At 35.1% G+C, this 17,038-nt stretch overlaps 1 protein-coding gene across 5 annotated transcripts in view; it reads right to left on the bottom strand.

Annotated features, from left to right (window-relative positions):
* Window positions 1–17,038, bottom strand: part of LOC149787803 (SCY1-like protein 2) — an 83,346-nt gene that overhangs the window by 44,266 nt on the left and 22,042 nt on the right. For all 5 annotated transcript variants that reach the window (XR_016424104.1, XR_016424107.1, XR_016424106.1 and 2 more), the window contains 4 exons: window positions 15,171–15,318; window positions 14,574–14,723; window positions 4,922–5,137; window positions 3,420–3,536 (listed from right to left, as the gene is read on the bottom strand). Coding sequence is in view for 1 of the 5 variants with exons in the window: in XM_089974012.1 (XP_089830138.1) it covers window positions 3,420–3,536; window positions 4,922–5,137; window positions 14,574–14,723; window positions 15,171–15,318 (631 nt within the window). In the remaining 4 variants the exon portion in view is untranslated. The remainder of the gene's footprint in view (window positions 1–3,419; window positions 3,537–4,921; window positions 5,138–14,573; window positions 14,724–15,170; window positions 15,319–17,038) is intronic.

Here is a 17,038-nt window from a genome sequence, read left to right as displayed (position 1 = left end):
GGACTAAACAGGTACACTATTGCTAATTTTGTTACCTGGATAAGTATGAACAGGCAACTACCCAAGTATATGTTGACAATTTTACCCTTCACACTGGTGGGAGCTTAGTGGTTCCAAATGCATGTGTGGGTTGAGTGGAAAGGTGGAGGGGCAGTTCCTGAGCTGCCTGACTCCCAACTTCCTCTATTCTTTATCCAATGCTACGGTGACCAAAACAGGGTAATCCGGAAAGGGGTGGTGTAAAAAAGTTTGAGAGACATAGATCGCAGACAGGTGACATATCATATCAGGAATAAATTGGCCAAACCCATCAAAATGGGGGTGCAGTATGGTGAGGAGCCCTGGTCAATGATCCAAGTAATCTTGGCTATTGCCATGTGTCTCTGTCAAATCTGAGAGGTGCCAGGTGGTATGAAGACTCAATTCCATCCCTATGAAATAATCACAAGATCTCCCTTGTGTGCGGCTGGTTTACTCAGCGAATGGTCAGCCTGGAAGCTGGCAGTATAGAAGACAGTCTGGCTTTCACCAGTACTGGCCACTTTCAATGAAATCTCTGTCATAGAAAGGGCATGTCCCCAACAATATGGTTAGACAGATATATCTATCACTAAGATCCCCATAAATCATAGGCTAGACCGATTCAAAAAAGAGGTCTCCATGTTGGAATGGCTAGATAGCAGTGTTGGCTGGATGGCCAGCTATGGATTGGTTTTGTAATACATTATATCCAATGGATCAGGTACAAAACCCACGCATCTGGACTTATAGACCCAAAGATCATGCTCAGACATGTGGGGCAGGGATCTGTTCCAAAAACTGGAGAATTGGCCGTCCTCTCAAAAGGTCTCCCATGCTGGATAGCTGGTGTGTGCTATACGATCAGTAATGGCTTAACGGCTGACTTATAGGCCAAAAGGCCATGATTGAACATGTGGAGGGATTAAGCCCACTGGTCTACCCAAAACTGGGGAATAATCCCCAATGAGCTGGTATCACCAACAATGAACCATATGTTGTCTTCTTTGACTTATTCTGTCTTTCCTTCCTGTCAAGGCCATTGGACTATTGCTTTGAATATGCATTTCATGTGTTTAGTAAATATTTCTCCTGAAATGACACATTCAAGAAGAGAAAACACGGCATAGATTAGCAAATCAGAATGTAACTAATTAGCTAAAATGCTAGCCCCGACTTCTGACCACATATTACAGATGCTGCTTATCATAGTCAGTGTATACCTAGCATAAACAAAACAAGAGTCGTGGTAAACTTCCATGCTGAAGTTGCATACATAGCATTTAGATGACACTTTGCTGAAATGACACAAGAAGAGAAAGCAAAGCATAAACAAGTAATTCATCAAGCTACTCACTCGCTAATATAATTATATTCACTGTTACTAATGAAGGAACCAAAAAAGTCAGTGATACATTTAAAACTTACAGATCACGCTTTTGACTTATGCATTTTAAGTATTCAGTTGATCATTCTACTGAAACTACACAAAAAGAGAAAAAACAAAGCATAAATTAGCAATGCAATAACTGTCTAAAAGCAACTCTGTTACAAATGGAATAAGCCAAAGTTGCACTAACCTGTAATGACCTAGCAGAGGTCCAAGATAGTGTGGTTGTAAAAAGGACAAAGTCCCTAAAGGTGACAAAATCACTCAAATTTGGCAGAAATTGTTTGTGTGTGTGTGTGTGTGATTTGGATTTTAATGTACCTTTAGCATTTTTTTCAGTCATATCGCTATGATGTTGGCAGTGTGGCAGATTGTAGTGATGTCTAGCACTGGGGCATATGCCGCAGACATGTAGCATCATGTCTCACCCAGTCACATTATCCTGATCCTAGTCTGACCAGTCCTAACACTGACCTCTTAATGCTGACCAACTAGCGAGGCAGCTGTTAGTATAATTTTTACAAGTCTTTGGTAAGACTTGGCCAGGGTTTGAACCTGTGACTGCCTACATCCGACCCAGATGCTCTAACCACTAGGCCACTGGAGCAGTCAGCAGAAATTGTAAAAACAAATATATACAACCTACAACAGAATGATTAATCCACACAACAAATCCAAAAAGAACATTGGATGAGTCAATTAGAACACCAAATGACTTGGATTGTCAGAGGGTAAACTGCATGATGGCATCCATTACAACAGCAAAGCTAAAAACAAGCAATACCTAGCAATGCCAAGCGGGGGTAATGGACAAGAGTTACTGCCCTTTGTCTATTGAAATAGACAGAAAAAGACATTTTCATCATTTAGTTGGAATGGATTTGCGAGGTAGCAGGCTAATATTTCTAATGTAATGTGATCGCAGAGTGTATTTGAAGAATACTACACCTGTTACAAAACAGGCCTCCTGGTCTTAACATACAAGAAACACAGCACCTGTTACAAGGCAGACTCTTGGCCTTAACATGGAAGAAATACTAGACCTGTTACAAGGAAGACCCCCAAGGGTTACCAAGGGAATAATATATAGCACCTGTTACATGGCAGGCTCTCTAGGCCCATCATAGGAAAAATGTACCCATTATGAAGCTGTATGGTACCAACAGCTGCCTCACTTGGTGCTCAGCATTGAGAGGTTAGTGTTAGGACTGGTCAGCCTGGTGTCAGGATATTGTGACTGGGTGGGACATGATGCTACATGTCTGTGGCATGATGTCCCAGTGTTAGACATCACTATAAACTCCCACACTGCAGACATTGTATTGATATGACTGAAATGTTTTTAAAGCTACATTAAAAATCCAAATCACACACACACACACACACACACACTCCACCTCTGGTTTTACTATGGCAGCCGTTCCATTCAAGTTATCTTTCTGCCTGCAAATTTAGAAAACAAACAATAAGTCATACTGCCAGTGATTGGCCACTGGTTTCAATCTGAAACTTTAAGTTGCCCAAGTTTCACTTTGCCATCACCATGGATTAGAAAGGATGAACACTTCAGTTAAAAACCTGCTTCTTCAATTGTAACACGAGTCAAACAAATGAGAAACTGAGTTCCAACTTAAGCTGCCCTTCACAGTCAATATCAAATTCCACTCATCTCTGCTGGAAGCAGTCCTTCAAAGTTCATATCACATTCCACTAATCTCTACTAGCAGCTGCTGTTTACAGCTCATATCACATTCTACTAATCCCTACTGGGAGCTGCCATTCACAATTCAAATCACATTCCACTGATCTCTACTGGGATCTGTCCTTAACAATTCATGTCACATTCCACTAATCTCTGCTAGCAGCTGCTGTTCACAGCTCACATCAGATTCTATTATCTCTACTGGAAGCTGCCATTTACAATTCATATCACATTCCATTGATCTCCACCGGGAGCTGTCCTTCACAATTCATGTCACATTCCACTAATCTCTGTTGCAGATAAGCTTACCTTACTCAGCTGATCTGGGTCAGGTCTGACGGCTGGTTCTGTGTTAAGGAGAAGCTTGACAATCTCTCTTAAGTCCTCTGGGAGTTTTTCCAACAGTTTACCCCTCCACTTGCTAAGCTGTAATGCAAACATGTTAATGGAACAAATGTTATTTAAGCAACCAAAAGTTCTAAGTGTGCTAAATTGATGTTCAATAGCTGATTTAAAATATCGATTAAGAAACTGCTGAAGACTTTTCACCTAAAAATATGTGTATTTCAAGAATTTGACAACAAAAAGTTAAAATATGGCAACTATTGAGAAATTCTGACCCTTAAAGTTAGAGACAGAAGGGACCACAGCATAATTAGGCACAACAGAAATTGTTCTTAAAAAGAAAATTAGCTTGAAGCTTGTTAGCAAGTTAAATCAAAGAAATGAAAAAGACATATCCATGCCTTCCTAGAAATAGAGAAAACCATCTTATATATTAACTACTGACCATGCCATGCGTAAAATTACTAACGCTGTAATTTTGAAATTCATTTTCATTCATGTTCTGTTTATATTCCATTTGGATTCCATTCAGTTCTGCATTTATCTCTCACATGATAATGTTTCGGTCACAACTGCTTTCAGATTAGAATTGATTGGTTTCATCCTTTGTTTCTTTATATTTTCACTTGTTTGGAACAAAACAGAAATACATTTACCATTGTTCAGTTTTGCATTTCTAAATGTGTTAAAGGAAGAGAACTAGAGCTTTCATATCCTGTCCTTATTAAAACTGTGTTGTAATGAAATAGCAAATGTATAAAATGCACTGAATTTACAATAAACATAACTGCAACTGCATTATGTATACAAATACATTGCTGAATATTCAATGTTTTTCTTATTCATTTTGTTCAACTGCCAATGATTATACTATCACATCAATGGCAGTTTTTTTTTTATATTTCTGCCATGATAGGAACTTTGTCACAGCTTGAAATGGGTGAAACACTGTCAAAACAAAAAAAGAAATTTGATTTATGATATGAAAGTGCTTTCAACATTGGAACTTTAACTGCAGCTTGAAAATAATCGATTTTCAAATCCATTTATTAAATACATTTTAATTTTGTCCCATTTCATTTATCATTTATTTATGTTATGCATTTGTGCTCCCCATTTTCCTCAAAATGTAATAATCATTGTGTTTGTCTTCCTTCTGCATTTTATTCGTGTTCATTTTGCATTCTGTTTTTGCTTCATTGGTAAAATTGCAGCATATGTAGATCCTATTTCTTTGTCATTGTAGTAAGTTCCATCAACACTGGCCAAAGTTATGTTTATAAAAAGAACTACCACTAATTGTGAACCAAAACACATCAATTTAAGGTTCGTCTTTATTTTGCTTATGAATGAACTAACCACATGCACTTAGTAATGCTTACTAGAATTGGGAATACAAGATTATAAAACGCTTTAACCTGCTATACTGAGATATGTATTATCCATTTTATTTACATTTTTCTTACCTCTTCTGCATTTTTCCTGAATGTAGACAACTGGTCATTACATTCATACAGTGGCTTTCCCTTGTTGAATAATGTGTACATGACAACTCCAAGGGTAAATAAGTCACTGGGCAAGTCACAGCTCTCTGTGAGGGCATACTCAGGTGCCAAATAGTCCAAATTGGGTTGGGCAACTGGACTCAAGTCAGGATCCCATGCTTTGTACTCAAAACAAGGCTGAGGAAAAATGATCAAAAGAGATTACTTCTGCAGTATAATGTTTAGTATTTTAAATTAAATTAGTTCCTTGCACTAACAATGACTTTCAAATCTATTGTTATAATCAGTAATTGCACACCTATGAAAGCTAGATCATGCATAAATAATTAGTGAATATGTCTAAACTTGTATGTGGTGAAAAGTAGATATTCTATCCCAAAATAGGGGCTCTATGATGGATTTTCAGCCACAAATACCAGTGCAAAACTTACCCAAAAAAACTTATTCCAAATATTTTACAGCTTCATGAATTAATATCAGGTTTAAAAGTTTATTTCCATCCTATTGTAGCCAAGCATATGTTGTAAAGTCACTTATCTGTGTATACTTTGATGCTGTGTGCAAAATGAAGAAAACAAATAATTGTGCCAAATGCTCCATTGTGTTGCTCTACTTTCAACACTATGGATGAAAATTGAATAAAAACAATGGATTTGAATGTAACAGAACATGAAAAACAATGAGGGAACATGATGTGATAGGCTGTATGAACATGGTAACACTATATGATGGCTCCTTTGATATGAAAGAGATATAAAATAAGAGGGCCATGTCAAAGATCATAATCAAGACATTGCTGTAAAATGTGTGATCTTGATCCCAATCTAAAACAAGGTTGAGTGAGCATGTCACAGAAAGAATTGACTTAGCTCATAAGGATGCATCACAAGTATTAAGAAAAGCCATCATGGGGCTTGGAAAACATAAGCAAATGAAAAAACTATGACCAAAATCTTGATGCAAATTTTCTATGACTGTCTTTCATGTCATCATTAGTAATGTCAAGTATAAGAAGGGTTTAGGAAATTTCAACAAATGAAACAAATGTAACAAAAGCCTCAATACTAATTTTCTAGGATCTAGACCTCAAGGCAAAAAGGGCAAGAACGTTATAAAATGAATTGCTTTAGCTTCATAATGATTCATCTCAAGTATGGACCCAAGTGGCCAAGTGGTCTGAGACACTTGCTTTCACAGACACATCTTACCTCTTAGTGAGGGTTTGAGTCCTGGCCTTACCAATGTTGGTATGTTAGAAAGCTTGCCAGTAGATTCTTGTGTGTCAGTGGTGATTCCTGGTATCCTCCCAATCTCTTCCTGCAGTAAATATACTGGCCACTATGTATAGACCATCATGACTTAAAAATGGCATTTAACCCCAAAAATCAAATCATCTCAAGTATGAGAATCTATTAGATATGCAAATTAAAATCTTTAACCAAAACATTGACAAACTGATGACAACATTGATGCCACCACCACTGCCAATGATCCTGTTAAAAATGTGGCTAAACAATCAGGAGCTCAACATAAGGGGATGGCAGCCCTCAAACCAAGATGCAATAAATCATAGATTAAAGCCAAATATGGTGCACTTTATTGGAAAATCTTACTTTCAATTAAGCAAGTACATGTACATTTGTAAAAACAAACTGAATATTTAAGAAATTTTGGTGATTATCTATTAATTTATAATTCAAATTTAAAATATCAAAATTTTCATTTCTTTCAGAATACCTTCATATTTACAGTAAATTTTACTGTGTGAAATTACTAACATTATGATAAAGGTAAATAATGTAAAATGATTTCAGGCTGTACAATGTGTACAGTTGAAAGCATTATCATTCTTTTGAGTGAAGGTTATTTCACTGCATCAAAAATGTATTAACTGTACAGTTATTGAAAAAACACAATTTACTGACCTTATTAATAAAAACTTTTAAAAAACATTGAATATATTTTTCTTTTAAAATACCCAAAATTTCCTTTTATAATTTGCTTATGTATATCTTTTTTATATCCCATGACACAAGCAGCACATTTACAACAAAAAAAAGAGGCAGTAAAGAAGATCAAGTAATTTTTTTCTTACCTTTCCCTTTCAGAAATGCAAAAGAAAAACCATACAAGTGAGATATTCACATAGTTTAGAATAATAATTATATTGTAATTCATCATCAGCAATTTTGTGCAAGTATGTAAAATATATTTGCAAGAAAACTATGCTATCTAGCAAGGTTGTTGCTAGAATTCCCACAGTAATTGCAACATATAACCTAAGAACATTATTACCAGAAAATATTTCCGATACAGAGTTTCCATAAAAGCTTGTTCTCATTTAGCTTTTGTCTTTACACAATTATATATACATGTGTTTATAATTAAAAAAATTCAACTCAAACATTTTCTTTGACAATTAGGGCTGTTCCAGCATAATACACTTGGGACCAAAGGAAAGTTTTTTTCAATGTGAAGTAGTCACCTGCAGATGCAAGTCAGAATTTGGTATCATTTTATTGCAGTCACCCAACTGATGCAAGTTAGTATTTGGTATCATTTTACTGCAGTCACCCAAATGATGCAAGTTAGTAATTGGTATCATTTGAATGCAGTCACCCAACTGATGCAATTCAGAATTTGGTATCATTTTATTGCAGTCACCCAACTGGTGCAATTTAGAATTTGGTATCATTTTATTTCAGTCACCCAACTGATGCAATTTAGAATTTGGCATCATTTGAATGCAGTCACCCAAATGATGCAATTTAGAATTTGGTATCATTTTATTGCAGTCACCCAAATGATGCAATTTAGAATTTGGTATCATTTTATTGCAGTCACCCAACTGATGCAAGTTAGAATTTGGCATCATTTTATTGCAGTCACCCAAATGATGCGACTTAGAATTTGGTATCATTTTATTGCAGTTACCCAACTGATGCAATTTAGAATTTGGTACCATTTTATTGCAGTCACCCAAATGATGCAATTTAGAATTTGGTATCATTTTATTGCAGTCACCCAAATGATGCAACTTAGAATTTGGTATCATTTTATTGCAGTTACCCAACTGATGCAATTCAGAATTTGGTATCATTTTATTGCAGTCACCCAAACGATGCAATTTAGAATTTGGTATCATTTTATTGCAGTCACCCAAATGACGCAATTTAGAATTTGGTATCATTTTATTACAGTCACCCAATTGATGCAATTTAGAATTTGGTATCATTTTATTACAGTCACCCAACTGATGCAATTTAGAATTTGTTATTTTATTGCAGTCACCCAACTGATGCAATTTAGAATTTGGCATCATTTTATTGCAGTCACCCAATTAATGCAATTTAGAATTTGTTATCATTTTATTGCAGTCACCCAACTGATGCAATTTAGAATTTGGCATCATTTTATTGCAGTCACCCAACTGATGCAATTTAGAATTTGGCATCATTTTATTGCAGACACCCAACTGATGCAATTTAGAATTTGGCATCATTTTATTGCAGTCACCCAACTGATGCAATTTAGAATTTGGTATCATTTTCATGTGACTAGAGAAATTACAGTAGCCTTGCATATATTTTCAAACACTGCCTTCCCTGGGTACCATGTATATTTAAAAGGAATAATCTTTAATTAATACTTAATCTTTTGCTATATTATGGATTTCTAAAACTCTCTTTTTCTTCTTTTTCAAGGACATGAGTTACTCTCATCATTAGTACAACCTCAAAAATATGTTACAATAGTGGTCAATGGTGACTTTTCATAAAAGGATCATAGCTGCCAACCTTCCAGGCTCACAATTAGTGAAAATAGGGATAAAAAGTTGTGAATTTGGACATGAATTCGTGAAAAATACCATGAAAATAACTCCATCCACTCTGACCACTCCATCCACACCAACCGTCAATACTACACTATATCAAGTTCGAAAAATAAAAATAAACCACTACATGTATGCAGAAATATTTATTTATCAAGACATGATACTGTGGCAGACTTGAACTTCATCAACTGCTTGATCGTAAATTTGTTTTCTAACAGTTCCGATTTCTTGCCTGCTGCTTGATTTTGGGGACTAAAGTTGCTGAAAAATTTTCTGCAGCTAAGGAGGCCCTAAAGTCTGTCTTATTTTTCCTCACTAAAGAAAATACTCTTTCGCTGTCACTGTTGCTGTGAGGAATGCACAGGAGGTGCAGCATTTTTGGTTCTTCCACAGGAAAATTTGGAAGCGATTTTCGAGTCCGGGAACATTTGTCAGAACAAATGTTTAGCATGGTCTCCAGCTGATAAAGGTTAAAAGGTAGATTGTGTTCGACAAGAAAACTCACAAATAATGCTTCAGCGTTGGTACCCTGCAGGTCTTCCGCCAATGGTTTAAAATATTCCAGAGCTGAAATCTGTGAATTCTTAATTTTCCCAACTTCTAAGTGTTTTTTTGCAACCGACATTCTTCCTCAATTCGTCTCTGCGATGGCACACTGAGTGCAAAAAGCATGAATGAATATCAATGTTTAATGGCAGAATGCACAGCCAATTTTTGATATATTCCAAATTAAACATCACTTTTGAGTAATACATTTCTTTTTCCTTGGTGGTGGAGACATTTTCAAATCTTACATGTGATGCTGAACGGTAACTCAAATCAGTGTTTTGACGCATGCGCGGAGCAAATTTCCTGTTAGGCCCCAGTTTCTTTCAAAGGCATTTGTAAAACTACTCTTATACATATATATTAAAATAGGCTAAAATGCTTGCTACCGGGCGAACTGTACTAATCGGCTGTAGATTTACTAATATCGTGACCAGCAGTACCGGACCGTTTCGGCAACTGCGAATATCACGACTAGTGCTTAATGGGAAATCAGTTATTTTATTAAAGATTTAAAATAATTGAGGATTGGAAAATTCGTGAATTTTTTACTTACGGCGTGAATCCGTGAATCGCTGAAAAAGTTGTGAAATTCACACCAAATTCGTGAGGGTTGGCAGCTATACAGGATCATAGGACAAAAACAGACCGGTTTGCCCTTACAAATATCTACCAGTAGTTTCCCAATTTCCAATCTTCCATTTCTGCCTCATCTCCATTATCTGTCCTAACAAAACTGACAGCTGGCCTCAGTATTGGTCTTAAGGAAACTCATACAAGTATATATAATTGCTATTTTGTATGTGACAAATTCTCTAATTTGTTGACACGACCCTTTTCTATAGCAACATTAGTCTGTATGAATTGGGAAGGTCACATTTCTCAATGCATGCTTGCACTTTTATTCAACACCATTGTCTCTTTTTCAGAAATATCATAAATCACACTGCTTTAATTGATAATGGTTCATCACAAGCACACAATTCCTACTTGTATCTTTAAAATAGGACTAGAAATAAAACTCACCACAATCTATTCCCAAACAATAATACTTCAAAAAATGAAATGGAAGCTGGGACCCAATCATCAACACCACCAATTATCTTGAAACATTTGTCCCCAAAGTAAACCATGGTGGGAAGTGACCTATGCAAAAGTATTCAGTAACAATCAACTGATAAGATCAAGCTAAAGACTTCCTTTGATTCTGCACTCAGGCATCTCTTTTCTAGAATTGCCAGAACTCATTTCAGTTAACTGAATCATGATGCAATGCCACATGGTTAAAATTCGCAAAAATAAACATAACCATCTAACAAACAGTATTTATTAATATTATTTTTAATATTATTTTAGAAAACTTAAAATAATGCACACAGATAACTGTATTTAAAAAATTGGATCATCTGGCAGAAAGTCTTTGGCTTTCTTGGTGTTATTTGGAATTTCTTTCAAAGAAAAATACGTTAAACTGGATGGACCCACAAAGATGTGGCTTTGCCAATAACTACTGTGAAACTGATGGCAGAGTTACTCAGGAACAGAATGAATGATTTTGTATTGTTTGTGACATCTTAAAAAAGGTAGACCAATTACTATATTTGACAAAAAATGAGGTCACTTGCATTCAAATCTTCTGCTCTATTAATGTTATCTTGATTTTTTAGCAAAGGTAAAAAGGTCATACTGGGGGGCTACTCAAGCATATGGCCAAATTAAGTTATGCCTACTGTATATACTTGCTTAAAGGCTGGGTAAAAAACCAAAAAACATTGGACCCAAATCTGCTCTTGCATAATGTACTTGCAGATTTTGGTCTAAGGAGTTTGTTAAGAGCAATTAGTTAAACAAGAAATAGACCCTATGCGATGACACATTATTGTCTATGTTGTCTTAAGCTGGACCCGACTTAAAAGTGAGTATATTTAGTAATTACTGAAAATAAGTATGAGCAAAGATGAATGAACAGAAATTGAACAAAAAATGTGCATCAAAGAAATAATAAACCCAGTCTACTTTCATTTTTCAAGCCAGGATAATCAGATCATAGCAGAGAACCCTCAAAAGGAATGGCTAAAGTAGAACATTTTTAACCACTAAAATGAAAGGAAAGAAGCAAAGAATGAACTGCAAATGACTAAAACTGACCAAAAATAATAAGCTATAAAATTGCAAGGAAAAAGGCAGTAGCCAAAAACAAACCAGTAATAAAGTCAAAGGGACATAAAAAATAGTATCAATGAAAACAGGAATTAAATGCAACCTATTGTTTTTACTCATATCCCCCAACATGACAGTCACCCCATATCATTTTAAAAAACAAAAAGCACCATGGATAAAAAAAATGCACAAAGCTAGGCCATATCATTATTAATTTATAATTTCTAACCTCACTGTTGCCAGGGGGAGGGGGGGGACTAACACTGCCATCTTGTTTGCATCTCAAATCTAATGTGAGTTTTCACTGTAAACAATGTCCCTGTTCAATGACCTTTCTCAGTGAAAGGGTAAGGCTCCAAGGAATTCACATAGGTAAACACCATGTCATCTGCATCCAATATATGCAATGTCAAATTTTAATATTTCTAAAAGGAAATTAAAAAAAATAAAAAAGTTGTGTGGTTTAACTAAGTGGATTCAAATGGATGAGAAACTCTCCAAGTTACTGAAATTTACAGTATTATTCATACCTTATTGAAGACAATGAACTACATCATTTTGTTTATTTGTAACAAATAAACTTGCTGGTACATATATGGATGCTGTATTAGCAAACTCCTGTATGGATTAAAGTGCAATAAAGGCGGCAGTGTTTTACACCCACTAGTGAAAATTGGTTAGAAATTATAAATTAGTAAATCCAAGATAAGTTTTGAAATTTTTATATCCCTGATGCTTTACATTTTTAAAGTTTGTACAAGCTGCCAGGGTGTGTATTTGGTTAATACTTAGTATATATAACTGCCAGTTGAATGTAACCAGATATGCCACTGCATAATGTGCTGCCAGAGCTGGGTCTCTGCAGTTTGTTAATCAGTAGAACAAACAATAAAGACTCTAATCTGCCAGCACATTATGTTGCTTGCAGTTGTTCTTGGTAAGTATATATGGGTCTGAGTTTTTGCATGCGGCTTTGGGAAATGTTATAACTGAGTAAATCATTAAGCTAGTTGTTCTTGGTAAGTATATATGGGACTGAGATTTTGCACGCGGCATTGGGAAATGTTATAATTAAGTAAATCATTAAGCTAGTTGTTCTTGGAAAGTATATATGGGACTGAGTTTATGCATGCAGAATTGGGAAATGTTATAATTGAGTAAATCATTAAGCTAGTTGTTCTTGGTAAGTATATATGGGACTGAGTTTATGCATGCGGTATTGGGAAATGTTATAATTGAGTAAATCATTAAGTTAGTTGTTCTTGGTAAGTATATATGGGACTGAGTTTTTGCATGCGGTATTGGGAAATGTTATAATTGAGTAAATCATTAAGTTAGTTGTTCTTGGTAAGTATATATGGGACTGAGTTTATGCATGCGGTATTGGGAAATGTTATAATTGAGTAAATCATTAAGTTAGTTGTTCTTGGTAAGTATATATGGGACTGAGTTTATGCATGTGGTATTGGGAAATGTTATAATTGAGTAAATCATTAAGTTAGTTGTTCTTGGTAAGTATATATGGGACTGAGTTTATGCATGCGGTATTGGGAAATGTTATAATTGAGTAAATCATTAAGCTAGTTGTTCTTGGTAAGTATATATGGGACTGAGTTTATGCATGTGGTATTGGGAAATGTTATAATTAAGTAAATCATTAAGTTAGTTGTTCTTGGTAAGTATATATGGGACTGAGTTTTTGCATGTGGTATTGGGAAATGTTATAACTGAGTAAATCATTAAGTTAGTTGTTCTTGGTAAGTATATATGGGACTGAGTTTATGCATGCGGAATAGGGAAATGTTATAACTGAGTAAATCATTAAGCTAGTTTTGCTGACTATAAAGGATGATTTTTATGTACTGGGTTAATCAATTTGTTTGTGGGTCTTTTTTGTGGGGAGGATGGGCAATGTAATTGCAAATCATTTGGCATATTAGATCAACTGTCTCCTGAACATCATATGCTATTCTGTGTTTATTTATGATTTATAATGAGTAAGGCCCTATTTGAGGAATAAAGATTCATTTGAGAAATACTACAAATCAAAAACAACTTTACTTCTTATGGAAATTATTACAAATTCTGAGTTGTGCATTAAATTAATTTTACACAGATACTTTATATACACATAAATTTTCTGGTTACTCATTTTAATCTGTGATAGTCCTTTGACTTAATTATTATTGTTTATATACTCACATTCCCTAGTGAAACTTTGCTTTAAAAAACAAGGAAAAAAGGATGGCTAAAAATAAACAAGTTCCTTCGATAGCCCAAATACAATTTGTATTTATTTGTATAAAACCATGAAGGTGCTGGGCACTGTTAAATTTGTTAGAAACATTGCTGAAAAACAAGAAACTTACAGGCAATGTTAATGATTATGAATACTATTTTAATCTCTTACCCTTTCAATGTATAGATTTTATATGGTGCACTCAATTTTTCACTGATTTTTGGACAGTGCCTTCCTAGAATCAAGATACTGTACCTTCATTTCTTTGTTTATTTGTATTTGCATTAACTTTGGTAACTCTAGAATGACTTTTCGCTTTTTAAACTGAACCACAGTAACTAAACTGTTATGGTTTAAAAGGATGATCACTTGAGTTATTATTTTCGGAAATTTTATCTCTGTAGGATTGAATGTTTATAAGTTTACTACAAATAATACAAGTAAATATAAAGATATGTTTTACTTCATTTTAGAATTTATTAAACTCATTGTAAAATGGTTACGCATGAGAACTTCACTGAAAATGCTCCAAAAAAAAAATGTTAATACTGAAAGTTATTCGAGGCGGAGGGGGTTGACATCGATGAGTCATGCTCCTGATCACCAGTGTTTTCCTCATGACAAGCAATCAAGGCTGCAGATACCTCTATACACATGTACATGTCTAAAGCACCAGGATGGGAAAGTCATACAAAAGTCTCAAACACGGTGTGAGAGATCCAGTTTGTAATCTAAAAACTGTGACTTATTATTAACTACAACGTAACTATACGAGCATTTAATCTGGCTTACTTATTATTAAAAGAAACTTTTTGTAAAGTACACATTTTTACCATTTGGTCCTGTGGATTTTTGTTTGGTTTACAAAACTCAAACCCTGCAATCTTCCATGCACCATCTTGGTTGATGATAATGGACTCAGGACAGAGATTGTTGTGAAGCAGTTTGACATCATGATGTAGAAACTGTAAACCTTCTGTTACCTATGAGTGAAGGGAATCTAATATCAGATACCTTATGTCTGGTATTGAGTCAACACATGGAAATGAAGTCACAGAAATACTTGATTATATTTTCCAAGTAAAGCTCCCTTCCAGTGTAATAATGTGACATTGCTTCATCTTATTTATGCACTGAATTCTGAAGTAGGTAATAGAGTACTCAATGTAACATGCTTATTTGCAGCTCTGCAAAATGATAAAGGTCAGTTTTTACAGTACAGCAGACTTTGGATTTGTAGGAGACTCTTCTGCATTAAAAGCAACTAAAAAAAGCCAAAGATAATATTTTCATTCATATATTTTTCCAATTCGATACTTTGAGCTCATAAAACCAGTAATCATTTTCTCTCAAGCTGGCATTAAAGATATACAGTATGCTAGAGCTATAATAAGAATGAAAATAGTTCTGTCATACCATAAGTGACCTACCTGAAGAAGTCCATACTTGATTTCTACTTCATACAGCTGAAAGTCCTGAAGTTCTTTAGGCACTGCCTGTACTGGAATGTTTTCCTGGTTACCTAGCACATTGGCCAATCTGGCAAACACAGGTTCTGTAGCAAAGGCGAGACTTTCTCTGAAAATGACACACAAAGAAAGGTTTCACTTATATGCCTTAAGAAACTAAGGGGGGCAGTTACATGATCCACTGCAATATGCAATTTATGTAAATAATTACTCTAAGATCTAATTTGAGCACCATACTTCAATGGGGATATAGTCTTATATCCCCCATCTGTCCATTGGCCTGTAACTATATCTTCTCCTAAATCCATGTATAGAATTCACCAGACTTGGTATATATGTTGCCCATCTGGCAGCAGTATACAAAAGGGGGTGTAATTTTACACCGTTTCTTCTGAAGTCTCTGGAATGAACTCAAAGGTCCAATATACAAAATTGAAATTACAGTAAAATTATTTAATATTTTTCTTTTACCAAACCTTATATGTGCGGTCATAACAGAAGGACATATAATACATGCAGCAGATGACTCATGGGTCATTGACAGAAAGGGGAGGGGGCTGAAAGAATATGATAATCTGAAACGTGTTCCGGAGATATTAACCGATTCAGCCCCGATCCTGTCTGAAGGCATGATGAGGCTGTACCCTACTTCTGAGCTCTACAGCATCAAGGTCATTTAAGATACACCAACGTGGGTGGTATTTAAAAAAAGCAGACAGACATAGCTCTAAAATGATACCAAATAATTTGCAAGTTCTAGTTGCACTACAAAATACTGTACAGAGGGAAACACCTCATTTTTTGGACCCCTTTGGCCTCAGATTTAAGGCATACCGGTCTTAACCGCACACAGACAGGTGATTCTTTGCAAAAACTAGAATAAGGTGGGCATTTGGAGTAAATTGCGGTTTCCATAAAAAAATGATTGGTCCATTAAGCAAAAAAAAAAAAAAATTTTTTTTACCCTTCTGCTCATGCACAAGCAAAATAACCAATGGAAAATGATGTTTCTAATACAACTAGGCATTAGTCTCATGGAAAATCTGTCGAAAGCCGATGTATTACGATGTATTCAAAAATAGCCCCCCAAATGTCTTTCCAACGCACATTTCAGGCAAAAACGACAAAAGCCTCTGGGGCCGAATGAGCTAATATATCATCATAGCTCCCGAAAAATGACCTAAATACAAAACATAACCAAAATGTGATAGACACATTTGCAGTGTAATACTATATATTACTGTCATTGTGTGGCAAAACAACAGCTTGCAAACTGGCCATGGAGAGACATTGAAGAAGCCAAAGTGAGAATACTCAAACAAAAGTCATCTAGAGATAACATTTCCCCCAGGTTGGCCACTTATTTAACTACTCGAGTGAAAGTACTCTGGTGTAGTGATGACAATTGTTATACTACTAATGCTAGTACCTTATGGTACAGCACTCTCAATTTATATACTACTTTTGGTAGTATTCTAGGGTACAACACTCTCAATTTATATACTACTACTGTTAATACCTTAAGGTACAGCACTCTCAATTTACACACTACTAATACTAGTGTCCTATGGTACAGCACTCTCATTTTATATACAACTTTTACTAGTACATTATGATACAGCACTCTCAATTTATATACTACTACTGTAAATACCTTATGGTATAGCACTCTCAATTTATATACAACTTTTACTAGTACATTATGATACAGCACTCTCAATTTATATACTACTACTGTTAATACCTTATGGTACAGCACTCTCAATTTATATACTACTTTTGGTAGTATTCTAGGGTACAACACTCTCAATTTATATACTACTACTGTT

The sequence above is a fragment of the Sinohyriopsis cumingii genome, chromosome 11, assembly GCF_028554795.1.
Source record: "Sinohyriopsis cumingii isolate HCF-2022 chromosome 11, ASM2855479v2, whole genome shotgun sequence".
Taxonomy (NCBI): Eukaryota; Metazoa; Mollusca; class Bivalvia; order Unionida; family Unionidae; genus Sinohyriopsis; species Sinohyriopsis cumingii.
Note: the sequence above shows the minus strand (reverse complement) of the source record. Positions and strands in the feature narration are given on the sequence as shown.